The 24,344-nt window shown below is 44.2% G+C and overlaps 1 protein-coding gene across 1 annotated transcript in view; it reads left to right on the forward strand.

The window, feature by feature from the left end:
- Nucleotides 1-23,247, forward strand: part of LOC142817580 (neprilysin-1-like) — a 33,226-nt gene extending 9,979 nt beyond the window's left edge. The window contains exons 3-6 of the mRNA XM_075894629.1: nucleotides 11,245-11,384; nucleotides 19,195-19,468; nucleotides 20,000-20,308; nucleotides 22,579-23,247. Of these exons, the coding sequence (XP_075750744.1) occupies nucleotides 11,245-11,384; nucleotides 19,195-19,468; nucleotides 20,000-20,308; nucleotides 22,579-23,001 (1,146 nt within the window). The 3' untranslated portion in view covers nucleotides 23,002-23,247. The remainder of the gene's footprint in view (nucleotides 1-11,244; nucleotides 11,385-19,194; nucleotides 19,469-19,999; nucleotides 20,309-22,578) is intronic.
- Nucleotides 23,248-24,344: the final 1,097 nt, after the last annotated feature.

Below are 24,344 nucleotides of genomic sequence, written 5' to 3' on the forward strand. Positions count from 1 at the left end.
ATTTCTTCAAAGACGAAGCTATTTACGATGTGGTTCAGTGTCTCCTTCATTGTCGTAGCCACCCGTTACTTCTCACAATCTTCACTAGCTGGCGTTGTGCTGTTGCATTATGTAGGCATACCTGCAACCTGCAAAGAGCGGTTGTCAACGCAAACCAAGAGATATGGCGGGTGAGTCGAAAGAAAGGCTTTGAGGTGGTGGAAATAAAGAGAGAGGTGCATAGGTTGGGTGGTTTTCAACGAGACAGAATTCACTTCGATGGGCGGCTAGGTCATGAGGTGGGTTGGCGACTTGCAGGACGCGCAGTAGCTTTTGGGGGGGGGGGGGGGCAAGCAAGCCCTTCGGGGTGCAGGATAGCTAGTAACGGGGAAAACAACCAGGGAGCCTCTTCTACAGGTGACATGGACAGATACGATTCAGAAGTGGCACCAATATCTATGATAGGTAAAGTCCGGGGCATAAATAGACGTAGCCAAGAGTGCCGAGCCAATTCAGACATAGGGTATAATAACATGCAGGGTGGTAGGAACAGGCTGAAGTGGGAAGTGATAGAAGAACAGCCAAGGGAAGGGAGCCTGATGGCATACGCTTTTGTAGAAACACATCTCAGGGACATGCAACAACCTCCGAACAATCCAGACTACGCGTGGGAATATTGTAATAGAACAGAAGGCAGCAGAAAGGAGGGGGGGTGGTATAGGGAGTCATTCATAAAAGTACACACTGGCAAAGGGTCGAGCAGGAGTGCAATGAACATTTATGGCTAAAAGGGAAAGTGGCAGGTCAAATGACACTCCTCGGTTTCGTGTACTTGTGGACGGGAGCAAAGGCCAGAAAGGAAAACCAGGCAATTGTAGAGTGTATATCAAAGAACATTCAGGAGTAAGGAGGAGAGTGCGGGATAATTATACTAGGAGATATGAATGCACATATAGAAAATATAGATGGGTATACCAACCCGACAGGCAAAATGATCATGGATATGTGTGAAAGGCTTGATTTGATCATTTGCAACAGTAGTAGACAAGATGAGCAACTGCAGGAAACTTTTTATCCAGAAAGTTAAATTGAAATAGCCGCTATACAAATTGAGAAAGTAATCACGGAGGATAAGAAGACAGTGTGGACATACACGAATCTAATTAGACTCTTCGAGCTAGAGTTTGCTAAGACGCGTGACAAGTCACCCAAGAAAAGAAGACACAAACCCAAAAGTTGGTGGGATGAGGAAGTTAAGAGAGCCATAGCAAAACGTCCGGAAGCCTCAAGGGAACACAGACATGCTAAGCAGCGGGGTGAACCGACAGATGATGTTGAAAGAAAATGGGAAATCTTTCTAAGCTGTAGAAGAGATGCATCCCTTCTGATCAATGAAAAACTTAGAAGAACGGGAGCTCAGTGGCTGAAAGAAGTACTTAAAAAAGGTAGAAAGGCAGCTGCGAAGTTTTCAAACCATCGAAACTCCCTAAAAAATGAGACGAGCCTAGAGCAGAGTTTCATAACTACAGCCCAAGGTGCTAGGCTAGAAGGGGACGAAGCCATTGAATATATAAGAACAAGGGTGACAAAAAAATTTCAACCAAGAAGTACTTTATGCACCACAATAGACAAGGACGAATCAAGTGGTGCAATGGCTCCATTTTCACAACGAGAGTGGGAAAGGGCTGAGAAAAGGGTTCCTAGTAGTACATCAACAGGCCCAGATGGCATTTCATTTATGCAGATAAAGACATTAGGTCCGAAGTCTAAGCAGGCTTTGAGAGAGGCAGTGAGCAAAATAATAATCGATGGTGAAGTTCCCGAAGAATGGAAACTTAGCAGGATGAGCATAATCTATAAAGGAAGGGGGGACAAAGCTGACATAAATAACTACCGTCCTATAACAGTGACATCAGTGGTCTACAGGCTGGTGATGCAGATTATGAAGGAAAGACTGCAGGCATGGATAGAGGATGAGGGGGTGCTGGGAGAACTGCAGAATGGGTTTCGGAAACACAGGAGGTTGGAAGACAATCTGTTCTCACTGACACAGTGCATCGAAATAGCAGAAAAGGAACACAGGCCCCTGTGGCTAGCATTTTTGGATATCAAGAGAGCGTACGATAGCGTGGTTCAAGAGGAATTGTGGGAAATACTGGACACACTAGGCGTGGAACATGTAGTCACTGATCTTTTAAAGGATATCTATAAAGGTAACAAGGTAGTTATAAATTTGGAAAAACGGGTATCCAAGCCTGCAGAGGTAAAACGGGGGATTAGGCAAGGGTGTTGCCTATTACCTTTATTATTTATGAGGTACCTACAAGGATTAGAGGCCCAATTAGAGCGAAGTGGACTGGGCTTCAACCTCTCTATAGTGAAACAAGGAAAACTTATTGATCAGGCACTACCAGCATTAATGTACGCAGATGATATAGTGGTAATGGCCAACAACAAGGAAGATTTGCAGAGATTGATGGACATCTGCGGTAATGAGGAAGATAGGTTAGATTTTACATTCAGTAAGAAAAAATCAGCAGTCATGATTTTGATTGTCAACGAAGTTAGTGAGCTTAGAATACAGGAGGTTACGCTAGAGATAACAGACAAATACAAATATCTGGGCGTATGGATAAGCAATGGGACCGAGTACCTGAGAGAACACGAAATATACTTGACGACTAAAGGTAACAGGAATGCAGCAGTGATGAAAAATAGGGCACTGTGGAAATACAATAGGTATGATGTTGTGAGAGGAATATGGAAAGGGGTCATGGTTCCTGGGCTGACGTTCGGCTATGCGGTCTTGTGCATGAGATCAGAAGTTCAAGCAAGATTACAAATTAAGCAACTTGGAATATGTAGGCTTGCTTTAGGAGCTCACGGGAATACACCAAATCAGGGAGTACAAGGTGATATGGGATGGACATCATTTGAGGGCAGGGAAGCTAGCAGCAAGATGAAATTTAGAAGCGATTGAGAGAAATTGGGGGGGAGCGTTGGGCTAGGAAGGTTTTCAGCTACTTGTACATGAAGAATGTCGATACAAAATGGAGGAAGCGAACCGGGAAATGGGCTGGTAAATACTTAGAAAACAGCAGGTGGCCAAACCAAAAAGAACTATCGGTTAAGAATAAAGTGAAGAAAATGGAGACTGACATGTGGAGAATGGATATGATTAAGAAGTCCGCACTACAGATCTATCGAACAATTAAGCAGGAAATTGCCAAGAAAAGGATCCATGATAATACTCGGGGTATTTCTCTACTGTTTGAGGCCAGGACGGGAGTACTGCGAACCAAGACGTATCGGGCCAAATACGAAGGCGTAGACACAGTATGCAGTGCGTGTGGAGAGGAAGAAGAAACTGCTGAACACTTGATAATGTTCTGTAAAGGGCTTCACCTTATAGTTCAGGATGATGGCGCAGAGTTTTTCAAAGCACTGGGGTTCAGGGACCGGGAGGGCAAAATAGACTTTAAGCGGGTAGACCTAACTAAAAGAAGGTTATCTGATTGGTGGCTGAAGTCAAGGCACGAGTGAAATTTAAACGCATCACTGCAAAGTACGAATCCTCAAACTAACTTCTTAAAGAAAAAAAAATAAATGTAGTTTTTGTATCATTAAGTATTACGGCTTGCTGGCGCTAGCCACTGCCCGATCTAAAGGGTACAGCCATATCCATCCATCCATTCATCTATCCATCCATGTTTCCTTTCATTAATTTCATTTATTTTGCCCTTAAAGGCCCGAAGGCATTACAGAAGGGGGGACAAGTAACAAGATAGGGTACAATGTTAAAAAAATGAATAAAAGCAAATAAGTTCACACAGGAGACAGGAATCCGAAATCACATGAACGAACTAGAACAAGATAAAATAGAATACACAATGCTTTACATATGTTAAACAATTGCAGAGCAAAACTAAGTACAATTCTAAAACGATTGGCCATAAACACGAAGTAGTTGAGATGATCAGGAGAGAGGCTTGAAAAAATGTTCGTTCAGTTTTGCGCGGAACGTTTCCCTGTCGGTGCATGAAGCGGAGTCATCCGGTAAGGCATTCCAGAGGGCTATTGCATTAGGAAAAAATGAGGTGATAAATGCTGTCGTTTGGCCATTTAAGCGTGCAATGGGCCTGCTGTGATTTATGCGCGATAAAGTCCTGTGAGCAGATTGGAGCAAATGATGTCTTGAGCGTGGATGATAGTAGAAGCGGTGTAGGAGGCATAGACGGGTGATCAAGCGGCGGCATTCAAGAGTTGGAAAAGAAAGATAGTGTTTTAGCTCGGTAACGCTGGTTTTGTGTGAGTATTGCGAAGATATGAAGCGAGCTGCGCGATTTTGGATGGACTCTAAATTAGTTGTTAGGCAGGCTTGTGAAGGAAGCCAGATTGCTGAAGCATATTCAAGTTTAGGCCATACGAAGGTGATGAAAGCTAGTTTTTTTTACATCGGGGGATGCGCACTTCAGGTTGCGTCGAAGGTAGCCGAGTGTACGGGATGCTGTAGAGCAGATGGAATCGATGTGGGTGGTCCAGGATAGCGATGAAGTCAAGTGGACGCCAAGATAGCATGATACGGAAGCTATGGGCACGGCGTTAATAGAATATATGTTGGCAAGTACGGCACGCTTACGAGTAAATGATAATGATTTGCACTTATCTATGTTTAGGGGCACGAGCCATTTATTGCACCATGAAGCAATTGAGTCGAGGTCGCGTTGTAGCTTATTACCATCGGCAGGGCTATGTGGAGTACTCAGTAGATGGCGGGAAGGCAGACAGACAGATAGACGCGTTGGAGACGTGAGAGACGGTGGTTAAACACGCTCAGAGACATACGGATCCCGAGCTGGGAGTCAATGCATCTTTACGCCACTCATTATCATTTAGTTCTGGCATATGCTGAGAATTTTTCTCCTCAAGGCAATGGATCGTGGCGTGCAGCCACACTGGAAAACGACTGTCCGAGGTCCATTGTTGCCTAACAGCTATAACAGCGTTTAGAGTGCATACACTCATGTTGAAGCCAATAATCCTGCTCCATTCCGATGTTTAACCTACAAGATCAATTACGAAACAAACCTTTCTTGTCATAGATGAGAGCAGAATGACACAAAAGTGGTGTGACAGCCATAATGGCATTACTCAACGAAGGCCGAGCTTGGGCTAGGCTCGTGTCATGTCAGGGTATTGAACGCTACTGCCCTACATACTACAGAGATATGCAACATGCGTCGCGTCTACGCTATTGGCCGACCACAATTTTTCACGGGGTGAGTGTAGGTGGAGAACACGGAGTTAAGGTTGTTTCATATGACACAAGAAGTTGCGATTTTCAGGCTGCCGATTCGCTCGCAGCGAAAAAAAAGGAGGGGGGGGGGGGAGCACTTCGCTCCCGCGGCAGTGGTCTGCTGCGAGCTACTAACACGTTGGAAATTTTAAATGCGAAACCTTTTTTTAGAGAAATTCGGCGAGTTTCAGCGTATATATTTAACTAGCCATTTACGTTTGGGTGCTCTCGTGGTCACCCCCTTAACTCGGCGTGACCCAAAATTAGCAAAGGAGGGGTGGTTTGACGAATATTACGTGCTGGTCAAGACATGAATAATGCCACAATCCCGTCGCGTACGTCGTCAAACACTTCCCGCCATGGAGTGGCACATACTCACTGGCGGATATGTGCCGCTGATATGCGGGTATGTGCCACAGGTGATTTACACTTAGTACCTACCCAGGAATGACGAGAACACACACGGGCAATTTTCACGCGCGAGCGTTCATACATGCCCAACATCGGTAACGTCAACCGGAACAATTCAAAGCATAAATGTCAAGGTCCCAGCCGGAATCAAAGCCAAGCATTCTGAGCAGCGATGAAGCATTTTACCACAGAGCTACGCCAGGTCTCGGAACTATTTTTAAATGGACGCTTATCTTCGTGAGATGTCAATAGTGGTTGCAGTGCTGGCTACCCAATTTTATAAACAAAACATATGTACATCTTTGATTCAGCCGTAACGTCGAGTTTACGTCGATTGTGGTTAGTTGACATGCATTAAAGTTGGTTGATGTAGCAATGTTCAGGGCCACCATCCTCGCGTGCATCAGCACTTACTATCAGCTTCTGGTGTTGCTAATGCGAATGTTCCAGTTGGCATTGTTGCGCAAGTGCTAACAACTAGTTCTATAAAAATCTGCAACTCCTCCTCATATTTCCGTGCGTGCAACATTTGTATATATATTTAGCGTCATTTCATGACGTGTGACTCAATGGAAAATTTCAACACGGTCAGCTTCCCTCTGCTTGCTTCGCAGAACGTCGATTACCAGGTATACGTGGAATCTGCCGAATGTTTTCGCTCTGATCGCAGTGGGGGAGCGTTGTTTTTTGGGACTCATTGAAATAGAGCCAGGCCTGCCATCCCAGTCAAATTGCGTTGACGTGTTTGTTTCGGTATAGGCCGCTATTGCACAATTAAAATTATAATTTACAATGCTAAGTCTTCTCAAATGATGAAACATACGTGCTCTTCGTTCCCGCTCATGAAAAATTCCTAATATTATACCGCACAGATTTTTGCAACACATTTGAAATTTTCTGCAGTGTCTGCCAAATAGAACGGCGGCAATAAACTGCTCGCCTAGCCAGTCATAGAGCGAAAATGGCAGGTCATTCGCTGATGTGGGAAATGAAACCGTCATAAGAAGCAGTTGCGAACAGATCACAGGGAGTGAATAAAACGATTTTTTTTCGCTGGAATCGCGGCATTTGAAACAGCCTCTTTCACCCAGACGATTCTGATTAGTTTTTAAACGCGAATCAATTTTTAGCAGACTTCGACGACTTTGAGCGTATCTATCTCTATATCTGTCTAGCCACCTACTACTTTTAGCTCTCCTGGCTGTCTGGACGATGGCATCCATACCGAAATCAGTATGGTATAACACGGCTGTATGCGAAACATAACTGACTAGTCCTAACATGGAGATCATTAATTGTATGTCTCAAATGTCATGATTTAGTTTTCATGGTCTTGCTAATCTTGTGAGGGATTCGTTCACATGAAAATTTGCAAAACTGATATGGTATGAGATTACCGCATGGCGAAAATAAGTGACGAACCCTAACGTGAAAAACAGGATAATCATTATATGCGTGTCCTATGTAGAAGAGGCTTCATGCACGCTCATAGCGTGCTCGCGGCCGTTTCGCTATCTCCGCCAATATCGAATTGGGTATCAGGGGACGGGATTACAAAACGAAGGTGAATGACACGTCCGTACATGATAATCTTGATAGGCGTGTTAAATGTAAAACTCGACTACATGCTAAACTCATACCGCGCTCGCGGCCATTTCGCTAGCTCCACATATACTGATATCGGTTGACGTGAATAGACGAAGAAGGTAAATGACACGTCCAAACATGATAATCGGGACATGTGCGTGATGTAAAACATGACTATATTGACACGTGCGGTTCTTTTGGTTTACGAAGGAAGACGCTATCACTTTCTGTTAAGCGCAACGCAGGCCGCGTTTATCTTGTATGCCACTCTGGAACGCGTTACGACGCGTGTATAAAAAACTGACACGTGCGGTTCTTTTCGTTTGCGAAGGAAGACGCTATCACTTTCTGTTAAGCGCAACGCAGGCCGCGTTTATCTTGTATGCCACTTTGGAACGCGTTACGACGCGTGTATAAAAAGCCGGCGCAGTGCGCCACTGGGGGTCTTTTCTTTTTTTTTCCGTCGGCCGACGACTGTTTACGCCGCTGTTGCTATGAGTTGTGTTTGGCCCCGTTTTGCTGGGCACAAGTTCGCCCAATAAACAGTTCGCCTGACACCGCCCTGACTCCTGCGTGCTTCCTCTCAAGTGCTGCGTGTATCACAACCTCGTGACAATATGCTAAGCTCGTAGCGTGTTCGCGGCCGTTTTGCTACCTCCATATATCACTTAGCGTGATACTAAATTTGGTATCACGTGACGTAAATAGAGGATGAAGGTAAAGAAACATCTAGACATCATACTGATTCTGTGTATTTTACGTACGGCATAATTTAATTCCGCCTCGCAATGTTATGCGGGTATGAATGTGTCATATCAACTTTCCTAATTTCCGCTTTGCATATCATCGATTCCGACAGCTAGGACGTGTGATCTGCCATTTTTTTTTTGTGAATGAAGGAAGCTTTGGGCGAGGCCAACGCCAGGGGCAGGTTCAATGAATGACGTTGTGTTGATGCATTGAAAAAACTGCTCTGCCCTTACTGGAAACGCGCTGAGACAGACGACGTGCAGAAACGGCGTGTTGATGCTACAGTCATCGTGCCTTACTTTCTTTTACCAAGAACCCAGTTGAATGAGAAAGGTAAATATAAAAAAGGCGTTTGCAAAAGTTTCAGAGCATCTGATCTTGGCGCAGCCCAGCCGCGGTGGTCTTGTGGTAATTGTACTCGGCTGCTGAGCCACAGGTCGCGGGATCGAATCCCGGCTGCGGTGGCTGCATTTCCGATGGAGGTGTAAATGTGGGCCCGTGTGCTCAGATTTGGGAGCACGTTAAAAAACCCCAGGTGGTCGAAATTTCCGGAGCCCTCCAATACGGCGTCTCTCATAAGCATATGGTGGTTTTCGGACGTTATACCTCACATGTCAATTAATCGAAACCTTGACGCAGTGGGCAGCGGGTGTAATCTGTGGTGCCGCAGACAGGAAGGTCGTGTGTGTGATACCCGTTGCGGCATATTTTAACGCGAGAGCGTTAAACAGCACTTTTTGCAGAAATGCCCGCATGGGCATTGTTGGTTGTGAGCGAAAAAAAATTCTCTTGTTCGTTACCAAAAAATTAATAGGGGCAAATAATGAAATATTTAAATTCTCGGTCTCAGTTGGCGTCTGACCCGCGTCGTTTGTATGGCAACAAGGTGTTCTACGACACAGCCATGCCTATGCTTGTGAATATGTGGTAACTTCCTCCGCTTGGAAGTACAGTGGAAGTAACCTTCATACTTTGCAAGTACATGCTCCCTGTATACATGATTCACAATAAACAACCAAATATTGTAGTAATAATGCGGTCGTACAAGCCTACCTTCCCAACGGGTGTCAGAAAATGGGACTAACTTATAATCGCTTCATGGATTAAAGGCGGTCACCCATTACAAAAGGCACATGTTACTGCGCATATTCCATTAAGGCCACGCAGTGGGTGCATAGCAAGTTCGAAAAGATGTGATGCACAACGTTCTTGAAGCATGAACTCGGGACAAGATATCGCTATCGCATTCAAATCTTAAAGGCGAAGACTAAGAATCCGCCTATTCTCTTTTATTGCTTTGTTATTGTGCGTATTTGGTCGACGTCATTTCCGTGACGGTAATCGGTCCTAAAACTTTGGTGTACCCTAGCATAAAACATTTCCTTGTTAAAAACTTCATTCTGGTCATCAAAAGACATGACTTACTTCAGGCAGAAGCCAACTGTCCTCTGCTGAACTCAGCGCGATCGCACACGTTCAAGCCTGCTTACATGAAAGTTTACTTGACAGTTCAAAACAAGTTGAATGCCGCTCACGTCTGTGGTTAAGCTAACATATTTTTCACCAAGACGCACGAGGTAGACAGACGTACTGACTTTGGCGAGTGCATAACAAACGAGTGGACTGTTTTGTTAAGATATTACACGCACAGATGAACTGATATCTGCATTTCTAAACAAGGTGGTAAAAGAACAGACACTGGAATTAGGCACAAAATTAGATCGAAATCCTCCCTTTGAATTGTTGTGTAGCAGTAGCGTGTTGAGATCTGGGGATGACCAGAATTTTGAATAGCACTTTAGAAGTCTGGTTGTAGCCCGAAACGGGTGTTGCTAGCGTCAGCTTTCAGCACCTTACTGGTCCCATTATTATGTATGGCACTGGGACAGCATCTTTACGCTTTTCGAAAAGGGTAACGCCTATTGAGCGGATGCTTCTTGGCACCTGTGCTCATGAGAAAACGTGAACACATCCACCGTTCTATGTGGCACTGATGATGTTCAACCTAAACGAGTGGTACATTACACAGAGGATTCATTGCCACAGAATCAGGCACAGAAAACCTTCAATGTAGCAAGCACTTCTGCCAACATATGGGATCAGTTAAGGACTACGACTAGACTGCCCTTCAAGTTCACTTTGTAGGGGTGCTTAAAAACGTGAAAACAATTTCTAATATTACCTCACTGCTTCTTTTCTACCAGCATGGGCAAAACATATACGATTTTTCGGTAACATTTCACGAAACGTCTTCTTTTAAGACCTTCTTAGATAGCTTCAGCAGTTTACAGTGCTACAGGCAGGCGATGTTTCAGAACATAGAGAAGAAAAACTGACTCGACAACAGAAAACCGGTGGACTGACGCTCATTTCCGGGACAAAAACGACGGCTTGCTGTGGCTTCACTAGCGCGTGCTCACAGCGCCATTCAGTTCGCTGAAGTCAAGCGAAGCAATACACTGCTCCTATGCACACCGCTACACCATATATGCCGTAGCTACAGCGCTACAGCGCTAGAAAAAATAGTCGACTGCAACTATGAGTAGCCACAGCCGCCGTTAGAACCATGAAGTAACGCGAAAGGATATTACAGAGCGCTGAATCAAGGTTACTCAACGCACTCTCGCAGTGGGGTGGCTCGTACGTCTTGGCTGGCCTTGGACTTTCATGGGAACGATTCTGCTGTACTTACCGGGCGCACAAAGGTCACTGCAATTGTTACATAGTCGCCGTTTTCGAAAAGGGGACGCTTTTCAGACACAGCCAGCATAAATGCTGATTTGCGTTCATCAGTAACTGTGCGTACGTTTTGTGTGTCATTTGTGCGTGAGAAACACGCGGCACGTTTTGATCTGCTTGCCATTCAGTGCTTCACCTTCAAATTGTTACTATCTCGTTCATTGCTTCGCCTTTATGGCAAAGCTGTGATTTTTTTTATCTACATTCCCTAGATGCATACGACTCGTTTGAAGGTGCTTTAAATGCCAAGTGCGAAGAGTGATTCATAGCCCCTTTAGGAAAAGTACCACAGTTAAGCTTTTTTTTTACTCGTGCCTTGGTCGGTAGTTTCTCAATAGTATATGACGTATCGCCTCACTCTCTCCTGATATATAGGTTCATGAAATATATCTTCATTACCTTCATAAGTGCGAATGAGTAAAACGCCGAAGCAACTCAGAGTTCTGTTCGCATATATAGGACTCGTTGGGGTTCTTGTGCAGCGCCTTCACAGAACCATGGACTGGTCCGTGGCCCCCTGCGAAGACTTCTACCGATTCGTTTGCGGCCGAGCAACGAACGAGACATCGGTTCGCCTTCGCCTTAACGGCCGCTTCCTACATTCGGTTATCGATCGTGCCAGGTGAGTAATAAGTTTCTTCGTGTCAATCAAGCTTACTGAAAATCATTTTTGGCAAGTTTCTCGATACTGCGAGATGCTTCGGCGTCATAACGCACCATCAAACCCAACCCGCAAAAGGGGACACAATCTGGAATCGATTGTGTCTAGTGTCCAATTTGAGGTTTTAGTCGCATAAGTGCACTTCATATCGTTCGCCAAGCCATTTAGTTTAACATTTGGTTGCCTATATCATGCTTGAAGTAACACAGGAATAGGTGAACTTGTAGCACTTAGTAAGCACAGAGGCACGGCGGACCCGGCGTGACCATGGTACTCACGTCTATGTTCTGCCTCATGCAGGGCATTCTCGGACTCGCCATATTCCCAACAGCCGGCCGTCTGCGAATCAGCAAACTCTGTATCAGCGATGCGGCCCAACGGATGCCAATGTGTCATCGCATGGAGCCATTATCACTGAATGACACGGCAAGCACGAAGGCGCAATTTACTGTGCACAGTACAGGAGGCCGCCTATGAATAGGTACCAGTGCGCAGCGCAGAGCCACTTCATCGCTGGACATCGCTATAAAGGATCACCGCAAGCCTTCGACCCTCGTGGGCACGGCGGACCCGGCGCGACCATGGCACTTACGTCTATGTTCTGCCTCATGCAGGGCATTCTTGTATTCGCCATATTCCCAACAGCCGCCCGTCTGCGAATCAGCAAACTGTGTATCATCGATGCGGACCAATGGATGCCAATGCGTCATCGCATGGAGCCATTATCACTGAATGACACGGCAAGCACGAAGGCGCAATTTACTGCGCACAGCACAGGAGGCGGCCTATGGGTAGCTACCAGTGCACAGCGCAGAGCCACTTCATCGCTGTACATCGCTATAAAAGGATCACCGCAAGCCTTCGACCCTCGTGGGCACGGCGGACCCGGCGCGACCATGGCACTTACGTCTATGTTCTGCCTCATGCAGGTTAGTTCCAACGTGGGTTCGTTTCGTAGTGATTATCGCTGTATTTTGGTCTTGCCGTGCCCTCGGCGTTGTCCGAATATAGCATATGAGTGTTTTCGTGCTTGTCGGTTGATTTTATGCGGTGACGTGGAAACAAACCCTGGCCTTACCCAGAAAGAACTATATGAAGAAGTGCTCAACGGCCAAGCGAAAATTCACGATGATGTGCTTGAACTAAAGAAACAGTTTATTGAATTGAAAAATATGGTACATGATTTTATTACGGCACAAAAGGATTCCAAGAACGCAGCATTCCCAGTGAAAAGGTGGGAAGTACGTTACAATCACTGGAACGTATTGTAAGCATTCTAAACAAAAAGCTTCCCGCCCTCGAAGACCGTTCCAGACGGTCGAATTCGATTATTTGCGGTATTCCCGAGTGCCCTAATGAAACTGATGCAACCCTGAGGAAAACAGTGGTTAAGGAGATATTCACAGGAAAGCTTGGTGTGAAATGTGATTCCATCGGACGCATACACCGACTAGAAAAACAAACTGATAAAAGGCCTATCATCCTCCACGTTCAAAATTTTAATGAAAAGAAAGTCATATTAGAAAATGCCAAAAACTGAAAGGGTCGACGGTATCTATTCAGAATGATTATTCGCAGTTGACACTTAAGAAACAAAAAATGCTGTGGGACAGTGCTAAGAACGACAAGCGACAAGGAAAAAAAGTATTCTTAGTACACGACAGGCTTATAGTAGATAAAGATACATTTTATTGGGATAAATTGCAAAACAGGTGCGTAAAAGCAGGAGACCGTCAATCTTCCCAGCCGCACTTGTGACCTATTCCAGCACTATGTAACAAACAGTTAAGGCTAATAAATATTAATACCCGAAGCACTGTGAATAAAACTGAAGCATTCGAAGTGCTTCTGCTGCAACATGATCCACATATTACGGTTGTTACCGAGACTTGGCTGCACGAGCATTTGCCTAATGACGACGTCTTCCCCCCATCTTATACAGTTTTTCGTAAAGACAGACGCACTAGGAGAGGCGGGGTGGGTATATTGGTAAAACATTGTATCGATGCTGTTTTGTTAGATGATCTTGCTGACATACAATGCTTATGTATTAGGGCTACATGCTGGGGTCATTGTCTTGTTGTAATTGGGTTGTACAGACCCCCTGACGTTACTCCGAATACCTTAGTACACTGAAAAATTATATGGCCAAACTTGAGAGTAAAAAGGTCTTACTGATTGGTGCCCTGAACGTACCTGGAGTAGACTGGGAGTGCCTTCACGCCGGCATGAACACTTCAAAACATGTTAACATAGTGTTTGACATCATGCTTATACATGACCCATTGCAGGTAGTTCAGGTACCTACGCGCGTACAGAGGGATTCCACCTCAATATTAGATCTTGTGTTTCTGAACCGCAATTTCTCCGAATAGACACTAGAGGTAGGGCAAGGTCTTTCTGATCATAGCTATGTCTTCACTTCCTTTCCTCTTGCTTCACCAACTGGAGATGAAAACCCGGTATTTCGCTGCTTTAAAGACTTTTCCAGGGCTAACGATGCAAATATAATTGAACACCTAGAAACATGTCTTACAAATTTTGATGACGTAAATGTTAGCGTGCTTTAGACACGATTCAAACAATTGTGTCATTTTTGTTTAGATACATTTGTGCCTTCCAAGCACAAAAATGTTAACAAACAAACATCATTGATAAATCGCAACATCATTCATATGAAGCGCAAAGTTAAGCGACTGAAAAAAAGGCGGGCAACGGCTAATTTGATACATGATGCGCACAACAGTCTCGCTCAAACTGTCCGTTGCTCTAAGGAGTAATACTTTAAAACATCATCACCTAACTTTATTGTGAATGACCCCAGTAAATTCTGGAGTTTTATCAGTGAAAAGAAAAGACCTGTATCCCAAATATCAATTGATTGAACCGACGTCACCGATCAGAAAGACATTGCGAGGCAGTTTAATCGATATTTCCAGAGTAAGTTCAACACTTCTGATTTCAAGTGCGTATCTATTGCTACAGCTTTTCCTCGTGCTGATTCACTGTTTATTTCTTATCCAGGCGTGGTGTCTATGTTGCTAAATTTAAAAAGTAAGCCATCCTTTGGTCCTGATAACATACCGAACGTATTTCTACGACGATATGCTTTATCTATAGCAAAGTTTTTGGTTATTATTTTTAGCTGTTCTTTGTTGTCTTCCCAGCTGCCCAGTGACATGAGGACAGCCCACGTTGTACCCATCTTTAAAAAGGGGGACCGCTTAGCACTAGGAAATTACCGTCCAATCTCATTACCTTCACAATGTTGTAAAATTATTGACCACATCATAGCTACTAGTATAAACAAGTATATTGAAGAACACTCTATAATAACCATTTATCAACATGGTTTTCGGAAAGGATTATCCACCGTAATTCAACTCGTCAGACTGTTTCACTCTCTTGCATTAAACATCGACAGACACGGTAGGACAGATATGCTCTTCTTAGATTTCTGCAAAGCCTTCGATAAAGTTACCTATAGTAAACTCATTTCCAAACTAATAACAATAGGTATACCCGAAATATTCGTTTGTTGGATTTCTGCGTATTCAAATAATCGCGAACAGTACGTTGATGAAGGAGGCCAATATTCGAACTGTCTTCCGGCCACATCGGGCGTACCACAGGGCAGTGTGTTAGGCCCTTTGCTTTTTCTATTGTATATCAATGATATTGTTGATGTTATTCACCCTAGTGTAGAAATAAGATTGTTTGCAGACGATTGTGTTTTGTTCAAAGAAATACGTTCCACTAACAGTTTAAACGATCTGAACACTAGTCTTTGCAATATATAAGAACGGTGCAACAAATGGGGAATGTGTCTCAACGCGAACAAATGTATGTGCCTTCCAGTGACTCGCCAAAAGAATCCACAATCGTGTACATACATATTAGGGTATTCACCACTGCAACAAGTAAACGCCTACAAATACCGTGGTGTGACACTCACTTCCAACTTATCTTGGAATCTCCATATTGATAATGTTTGTTCATCTGGCTTTCGTAAACTATGTCTCAAACATAAACTTCACAGTGCTCCCACGAATGTTAAACTACTTTGTTACACAGCCCTTGTGCGGCCAAAACTAGAGTACGCAAGCATACTATGGGATCCTTATACAAAACGTAATATACAAACTCTTGAGCGTATTCGAAGAAAAGCTGTTAGATTTATATTCAACAAGTACTCCAAGTTACTCACCCTCAGATGTAATGCTAGCCAACAATATTTCCTTACTGCAGATGTGAAGACAAAAAGCTAGATTAGAATTCCTTGATCAACTTTTGAACAAAAAAATAGCTCTAGACCCATCCCCGTATTTGACACCCCTTAGTAGCCGTCCCATCCGACATTACCTCCCAAAGGCCTTGATCCCATATTTTGCTCGCACAGACTTACTGAAGTATTCGTACTTTCCAAGAACCACATGTGAATGGAACTGTCTTACTAATACATGTTATAAATGAACTAACCTACCAAACAACTTTCTTCGCCCTTTATTGTTTCGTTTTATTTATTATCATTTTTATTATTTTGTTTTATTTTATTATTTGATTTGTATGTGTATTACCACCCTGCTTGGACCTCGAGTCTGCAGTATTGAATAAATAAAATAAACCACGAGAGTGAATTAAATTGGGGTGGAGCACATTACAAGCATTCTCAAGTAAGGAATGGTAGCTTACGACTATTCCTAAGCCCCGCCGCGGTGGTCTAGTGGCTAAGGTACTCGGCTGCTGACCCGCAGGTCGTGGGTTCGAATCACGGCTGCGGCGGCTGCAATTCCGATGGAGGCGGAAATGTCGAGGCCCGTGTGCTCAGATTTGGGTGCACGTTAAAGAACCCCAGGTGGTCAAAATTTCCGGAGCCCTCCACTACGGCGTCTCTCATAATCATATGGTGGTTTTGGGACGTTAAACCCCACAAATCAATCAATCAATCATTACGACTATTCCTAAAAAGGATCTACAGACACTTATCATCAGCGCATAAACCTGGAGGAGCAAGACGAGTTGAAATTGAACTTTGGAATTTAGAATTTAGAACGCCATTGCACGTCCTCGCGTGCAAGCGTCGCGGTCTCCCACGGTTGAGCGTGCCAAGCTCAAATCAGTCAATCACCTGTGACGGAGTAATCTTCAATCCTGTAGTGTCATTCATCAAAACGCGAGAAAGTGGTATTTAGCTGGATGTGAGAATTTATTGTAAGCAGGCCTCGTGCTGCGCTATAATATTTGGCCCACGTTTTATCGGGAGCCTCGACTACCGATTGTCCGCGTATTTTGACCCTGTTCGAAAAGTGTTCCAGGGCTCCTTAAAGGACGTGTTTTTATTTATTTACAGAATACTGTGGTCAAAACACCAAGCAGGGGGCATAATAAAAAGTGATTCACAATGTAGTTGTGTCACAATGTCACAAAGGTGTGTCACAATGTAGTTAGTCACAATGTTTAAGCCAAGAACAAATACACTTGAGCCAGTCACGTAGTTCGTTGCCTGGAAATTTGAACAAAAGGGTAACGTTGTGCATGTATGTTTTGTGTCTTTCGATTTATCCCACACGTCTTAGATGCGCTGTACCTTGTGAGCCAAGAATCGCCAACGAGCCTCGCGTGCAGCCTCAGCCAGCAATAACCGCTTTAGCCGTAGTTTGGTTGGTTAATTTATTGGTAGGCTGTATTAGATGGGCACATGGCGAAAATAACTCTTTAATTCTCATTAGCCTCTGCACAGGCCATTCGACAAAAAAATTATGAAGCTACATAGGATGCGGATGTATGAAGCGGTAATGCACCTGCCCTTAGTGATAACATAGTAAAAACATAATATTTACTTCTAATAATAATAATAATAATAATAATGTGACATCCTAAAAACAGGATATCATCATTAGAAACTTTTTGCTGTTGGGCTCTCGAGTTCTATATCGTGTTCTCTGAAGTGTATGGCCATCGTACAGCACACAAGCCTCTAACATGAAGAGCGTGTGTTGGGAGGATAGTTGATGAGGCATTACACCTTAACTGAAACGGTGCGTGGGAGACGACGCCAGTATAGAAGCTAACAAGATGAACGAAACCTGCGAACATGGCTCATGGATCAACGTTCCTTCGGCGGAGCTCGGATTGATGACTTTTCAAACGTAGGGCATGTTGGAGCTCCACGGTGGGAAAGGAATAGTTCATTTATGATGCACTTGGTGTCTTCTGGCCTTTTCACATCGATTCTCAGACTCATCACTGTTTTGTTCAATATATGTACTGCATTTACATAGCTTGGGTATGCTTGACCTTCTCCCACCGTTTTTTACTTCCCATTTCCGCGAATTTATATTTGGAATTGTAGTTTTCGTGCAGAGCGAAATGCACAATTGGGTCAAGAGACCAGATGGCAAGACAGGTGGTGAGCACAACCTGTCCTGACCTCTCGTTTTGTTACTCGTTTCCGCATTTCGGTAAAATGTAATACAATGCGTGCGAACTCACCCACATTACAGCTTTGTAAAATCTACTGTACCATTGTATGTACGGCTGTGCTATTGTTTGTTGAACCTGCGTGACGTCATACACGGCTATGCTAGGCTTTACCCGCTGCCTTCCTTCTCGCCCTAACTTCACTTTCTTCCTTCGTTGCTAATGTCCAAATTTCAGATTCAAATCTCAAATTGAAAACTTCAAATTGTTTATTTCTCCAAATATATAGAAATGCTTTTTAATCATAGAAACTGCGTTATGCTACTTTACAAAGGCCCCGAAACAAAAAAAAACACGAAAGGAAGGTTTGATCTTAGGTACACATGCCATTCGACACACGTCAGTAGCCGGGGAATCATTGAAATAATAGGCCATCGGAATAGATAACAGCGTATATATGACAAAGAACAAAATGTTGAACAGCATTAATTTTGCGTAGACTACAGCAAACGTTACAATAATAAATATAGCAATAACCATGATAACTAAATATAGTTCATTTACATAAAATATAAAAATTAGTGTAAAAACAGATTGCATATAGATACACACACGACCGTCCTCTTGCATGCATAAAAATTATAATGCAACGGGATACCTATAGTTTTCCCTCACGAACTCCACATCGATGCGCAAAATAATTTCTTCACCCTCGTAATATTCCTCATCTTTGCATGCCTTTCCTACCGCCTTTATGTACACGGCTATGTTATAATGATTCTTCCTGTATGACACCATTCATTAAATTGATTCAATTAACTCTCTCCTTCTTTTCAATCCTGCTCACCCTCATCTCTTTTTCCAGTCAAATTGCTATTAATGACCATGCTATGCACAGTTTGCTGACCCTGTTTGTCCGGGTTTTAGATATAAGGGCACGTCGAAGAATTACTACTGGATGGAATTTCCGAGGCCCCCAACAACAGGCTCCCTCATAGTAATGTAATAGTTTTGGGGCCTTAAACACCATAATAAATGATGTATGACACACAGCTGCAACATAATGTGACTGCCTACGATGACAGCCTACTTCCTTCCTCCATTCCCACTTTTTAAGCCTTATATCGTTGCTCTTCATCCTCAAGTCCTCAGCCTACCCCCCTTTTTTCCGTGGTTATACTATAGACATGTATTCGCTAGACGTGGTTTTAGCCATTATTCCCTTCCCGCATATAGAGGAATTTTTTTATTGAGCTTTCATGCCTCTCGTTGAAGGTTTCGATAAGAAAACGGTGACGATTTCATTGTAGCACGTGCTTTGGAGATACGCTCACCCATTCGTTTCCGACAGGCAAGAAGACGTCCCGGCCGAGGGTCAGACGGTGTCGCAGAGGGCAGCACGGCTCTTCAAGACGTGCGACGACGTCGTGACCCAGGACACAGACTACGTGCCTCGCCTCCGCGGATACATGCGCGACGCCAACTTGCACTGGCCCGAACATCCCGAAACACGTGACCCCGCCTCGGTGGACGTCGTAAGCACCATGCTTCACCTGAACGACAAGTGGAACTGGCCTGGTTTGCTGCGTTTCACCACCGAACGTCTCACTAATTCGAGGTTTGAGGTATCGGAGGCCGTTGGTGTAATAAGTTTCCATGTAGTAAAGATGTAGAATGAAGTGATGCAAAAAGATGTACGTTGTGCCTAGCCGCAATGATACTTGTATGCAGAATATGCAACTTCCGTAAGTTTAGGAACCTGCATCACCTAGAAACCACAGAAGTTCCTCTTTCAGCGTGCAACCCCAAAGTAAACTTATTGTGGGCTCCATACCTCTAAAATGTTGCTGATGCAATGATTACAGGACACAGCAATCGGTGCTACAATTTTAATAAAGAAATTGGAATCTCCTAGTAGGGACGAGTGTTTCAACGAGCTGTTCAGACTAAGACATTTACCATCCATGCCTGCATTGGCATGAACAGACATATGTTCGACGTAGCACATAGAGAGGAATTGCAATCGATCGAAGTCGTTCTTTATGTTGTAATGTCACTAATAGGTTGCACGAGATATACCGCATTAGGTTAGAATCATTCAAAAAATGTGATTAAATTAGGCATGGTTTTTATAGCTTAACGTTTCAATCTTGCAGGTACGTGTAAAACCCTCCCGAGACCTTGAAAAGACAAAGTTTATTTCGACTCAGTTGGGAACGGGGTCACCTGCCTATCGATCATACTTCGACACGTTGTACGCGCACTACGGAGGCGGTGTTCAAAATGGCGTCACACTGGAAGAAATGCTCGACTTCGAAGCCCAGGTATTAGATCCGCTCCTGCAACGGTACTTCTCCACGCCTCAGATATACGTGTTCGAAAGAAACCAGTGGGGTCCGCCCGGAATGTGGGAACGCTGGTCCGGCACCATTGCGAGGCACTACCAGCTGGCCGTATCCGACGTGGTAAGACTGCACTTCTGCTATGAGCTTATTGCTGTTTTGAAACTTGCAAGCACCGCTTTCATTGTGATCAAGCCAGCACTTCTGCAAATAGTAAAATAATCTTTTGAAGCTTACAAGTACCATTTGGAATGTCGTAAAGCTATTTAGGGGGGACCAATAAATCCTTTCCAGGATGTACATCCTCGAACACTTTCGAACGATTTAAGAAACGAATGATAAAAAAGACAGACCTCCACCTCCGCGAATATAGTGCTCCTTCTGGGTAGTCTTAACTGCCACTAGCTGTGGTGCGATGTGATATTCGTTCTGCTTTCCCTAATGAATTTCTGTTGACGTCCCGACTTACGGCCTTCCTCACCCTCTTTATGTGTGTCAATATTTTTTTCGAAGACACTTCGAATGATCTAATGACAGTGGGCAGTGCACAGGTGGGCTCTTCTGTGAGTAACATGTCCGTAAATGTTCCGAGTTGTGCTCAAGATAAAAATACTGCGAAAATTCGGCTCTACCAATCGAAATATTGTTGAAATTATTGAGGCATAGTATCAGTGGCTTGCACATTGTAACACTTCATAATGCTCTAGGAATCATTAAACACGCTCGAACATGCAGATTTACTTGGTATATGATGTGGTATAGCAATATTTATGTGATCTAACTTCGGTTACAGTTACTCGGTGCTAATTGAGACACTGGCGTCCATGTACACAAAACTTGGTCACGTGCGCCCATAATGCAGGGACGCATGCAATGTTTCAGTGGCCACTCCCGCACACATGTCCCAGTTGTTGTCAGGTTGTCTGCCGCAGTCGTTCGAGCGCCTTGGATGTCCTGCTGGCAAGGTTTTGCCACAATATGACGCATTTTAGGAAATGCGAGCGAGCATTCCTGTACAGCAATGTGCCGAAGACGTCAGCGTACCTGCATTCAATGCCAATGCCTTGTGTCACCGCTCAATGCACGTCACACGATTGTGGTTAGGTAGGCTCGGTCTTGTCAGACACAAGAGGAATGGGTGTCAAACCATGAGCACGTTCATCTATTCACTGTTCGAAAGTAAATCAAGATATACTTAGGTGGTTAGTGTGTCAAAACTTTGTTCTGAGCCAAGAGTAGCCGTATCAGCTACTTTAAGTTTATGGTAAGAGCTCCAAACTGTATGAACGAGTGTCTGGGGAAAGAGATTGGGTGAATATTTGTTGGTTCATTTATTTATTGTAATGCCCTACAAGCCCCACGACAGTAGCTGAGGGAACGACTCTAATACCGATTATCAGTCATTCATTCAGTTTTTTTAATACACGCAGTTGTTCGCAATGCGCCAGAAAGGTGACGCCAGACTCTGATAGTCTTTGACAGCCAGTGAGACTGTAGTAGTGATAGTGAAACTAAGCGAAAAGACGTCTTTGTCGAAAAAGTTCACACGTGACAGAAAACTCTGTTAGTTTCAAAGTAAACTTTGGTTATGGTGCAATGAGAAAATTAAACACTAAAATTGCACTGACACATTTCGTTAGTCTAACTCTGATAACATCATGAATTTAACACCACAAACCCCGTAAAAACATCATGAAACAAACACACACCATGTTATTCTGCAGTGGTATATGTCGCCCTGGGATCCCGCTTCCAAACGAAGCACAACGCAGCATCACCGCTCTTTGCTGCCACCTTTCTACGCCGGCTCACGGATAACAACAAACGCACATTACACAAACTGTACTTTGTAATCTGAAACTAATATTTCCGTCATGCCACACCACCACCGTGCCACCACAAAAAGTTTATTTCACTCTGATGAAAGGAGTTGCACACAGCTGACAGGACTCGGTCCCGGCCAAAGTGAGGGCGGCCATGTTAGGCATGTTCTTCGTTGGCGGGGTCACCGGTCGTCTGGCTCATGACGTCGCCTGAAGTGCGCGCCTATTAGTACGACCCGTGTGCATCTGCGTTTGAGCCGCTGCCTTGACTACAGTGAATTGCCATCTAGATTGGCTACGGTTTCTTCTTTGTGTTACCCAGTGAAGTGCTAGTAAGGGACGTAAGGAGGGAGTATGTTCTCAAAGGAGTGAAAATTTAAATTCATTTCATTTCATAAATCACTGCTAAATCCTGAGGGAATAACCGATGCCCTGTACTGTGCATCGTGAATATAAGAAACATTTTTTTAAAGAATGACATGGGCTTTCGAGAGTGTCAAAAATAAAGCTGCAAGATAATAAACCTCTCACATTGCAAACTCCTATATATTTATTACACGGAAAACCCAGGTCACAATCTCGACCTCTCACCGCGACTATTTCGCCATGGCGCTCCACCTGATCGCGGAAAAGGAGGCCACCGTCGAGCTCGTCATTGGCTGGCTGTGCGTTCAGTTCACCTCGTGGTTCGCCAACCGACAACTGATCGATAACCACTACGGCAAAGTGGAAGACATCGTGGTTCACCACCGGATCGTGTGCCTCGTGTTCACCATGAAGTACATGGGAATGGCCATTTTCGTGCCGTTCGTTCAGAGCGTGTACACCGAACCGGTGCGCAACGACACGTGGCGAATCACCAGAGCTGTGCGTCGCACCGTCTACCAGACACTCGATCGAGCCACCTACCCATGGAGTAACCTCGACTCAGCCTTCCACCTGCTAAACATTGCCGTGGCGCACGACATTGCGGCCAGGTTGGAAGCAACGTAAAACTCGCGCACAATGCTTATGGACCTATGATCGCTAACACAATTTCAAAGATTCAGTCGCCCTGCACTCCAAGGGGTACACTCACTTCGTGTGTTTTCTTTTTTTTTACCTGACGACGGCAATGTCATCGTGCGAGGTGTCTTCTTGGAGTGGTGCTTTATATTGTGTATTTAATACTACCAAAGAACACTTCAGAAGCCAAGTGGTTCTAAAGTGCGTGTCGTATGAAATCGTTCATTAAATACAATGCATTACATTTCTGCAAAAGATTACGCAGTGTTTGCGTGGTTTATACGTTCACCATCAGACTGCCTGTGATCAGGTAACACGCATGGTACTCATTAAAAAGCTAAATTAGTAGTTCGCGCAGAAACTTCCATATTGCGACTGATGTTTGTTTGTGGAAGTGGGTTGTGGTTGACGTACATGAGCTTGAAGACAATGGTGGCGTGACGTTGTGGCGCAAAGCGTGACCCGAAAAAACGCTGCCAAGCTGCGGTGAACGTGCGTTTTGTGTATTACAGTTTGCATTAGATTCCACCGTTACACGGTACCAGCACATTACCCACCACGCTCAAGGTTTAACGACGCCACTTGAGCTTAAGCTGCGCCTTTGGTGCGGCATTCGTGCATACATCATGCTGATTTATTTTTTGGATCGTTTGTTTTGAGAATATCTGTTCATCGGGTTCATGTTGTAGAAAATCAAGAGGCAAGAAAACGTGGGAAATATTGAGTACCAAAAACAATCTGCGTATTACAAGTGCGAGGCTTGTGTTGTTGATCTCTCAGTTCAGTCACATGTTAGCTTGTTGAAAACTGTTGAAGAGTGGTCGTCCAAGCACAGTTGTGACGCGTCCACAGTACGTCACTGGTCATTGTAACTTTTACAATTTCTCCCATTCACTACGTGTTTTTGAGGCATGGTGTGAAAATACGTAGCTAAACTTTATGATGACGCTGCGATTGCTGATAATGGTTATGGCTAACGTTTGTAATGGGGCCGCAGATTCAACAACTTCCTCGCTAGGCGATTCATCGGCGTGAGGACTGGAGGTAAAATGTTCTTGCAATTGCTAACCAGCAAAAATTATGGGATAATACTAATTGGAGCCAAGAACTTCAGTCAATTTCAGTCACCCATCGTTCTTTTACGCGTACCTGGGTCTGAATACACGGGGTGACCGTGCACATCGTGGCCTTCTGAACGGAAGTACTGTGACGGAGAATAGACTTGTCCTTGAGCTAATCTGTGCGCCATGGTACCTATGAATTTACTTCTTTCAAGATACCCTACGACTGACCAACCCATATAGCACGCAGTGTTCAATATATAGCAGTTT

This window comes from Rhipicephalus microplus, chromosome 5 (genome assembly GCF_043290135.1).
Source record: "Rhipicephalus microplus isolate Deutch F79 chromosome 5, USDA_Rmic, whole genome shotgun sequence".
Lineage (NCBI taxonomy): Eukaryota > Metazoa > Arthropoda > Arachnida > Ixodida > Ixodidae > Rhipicephalus > Rhipicephalus microplus.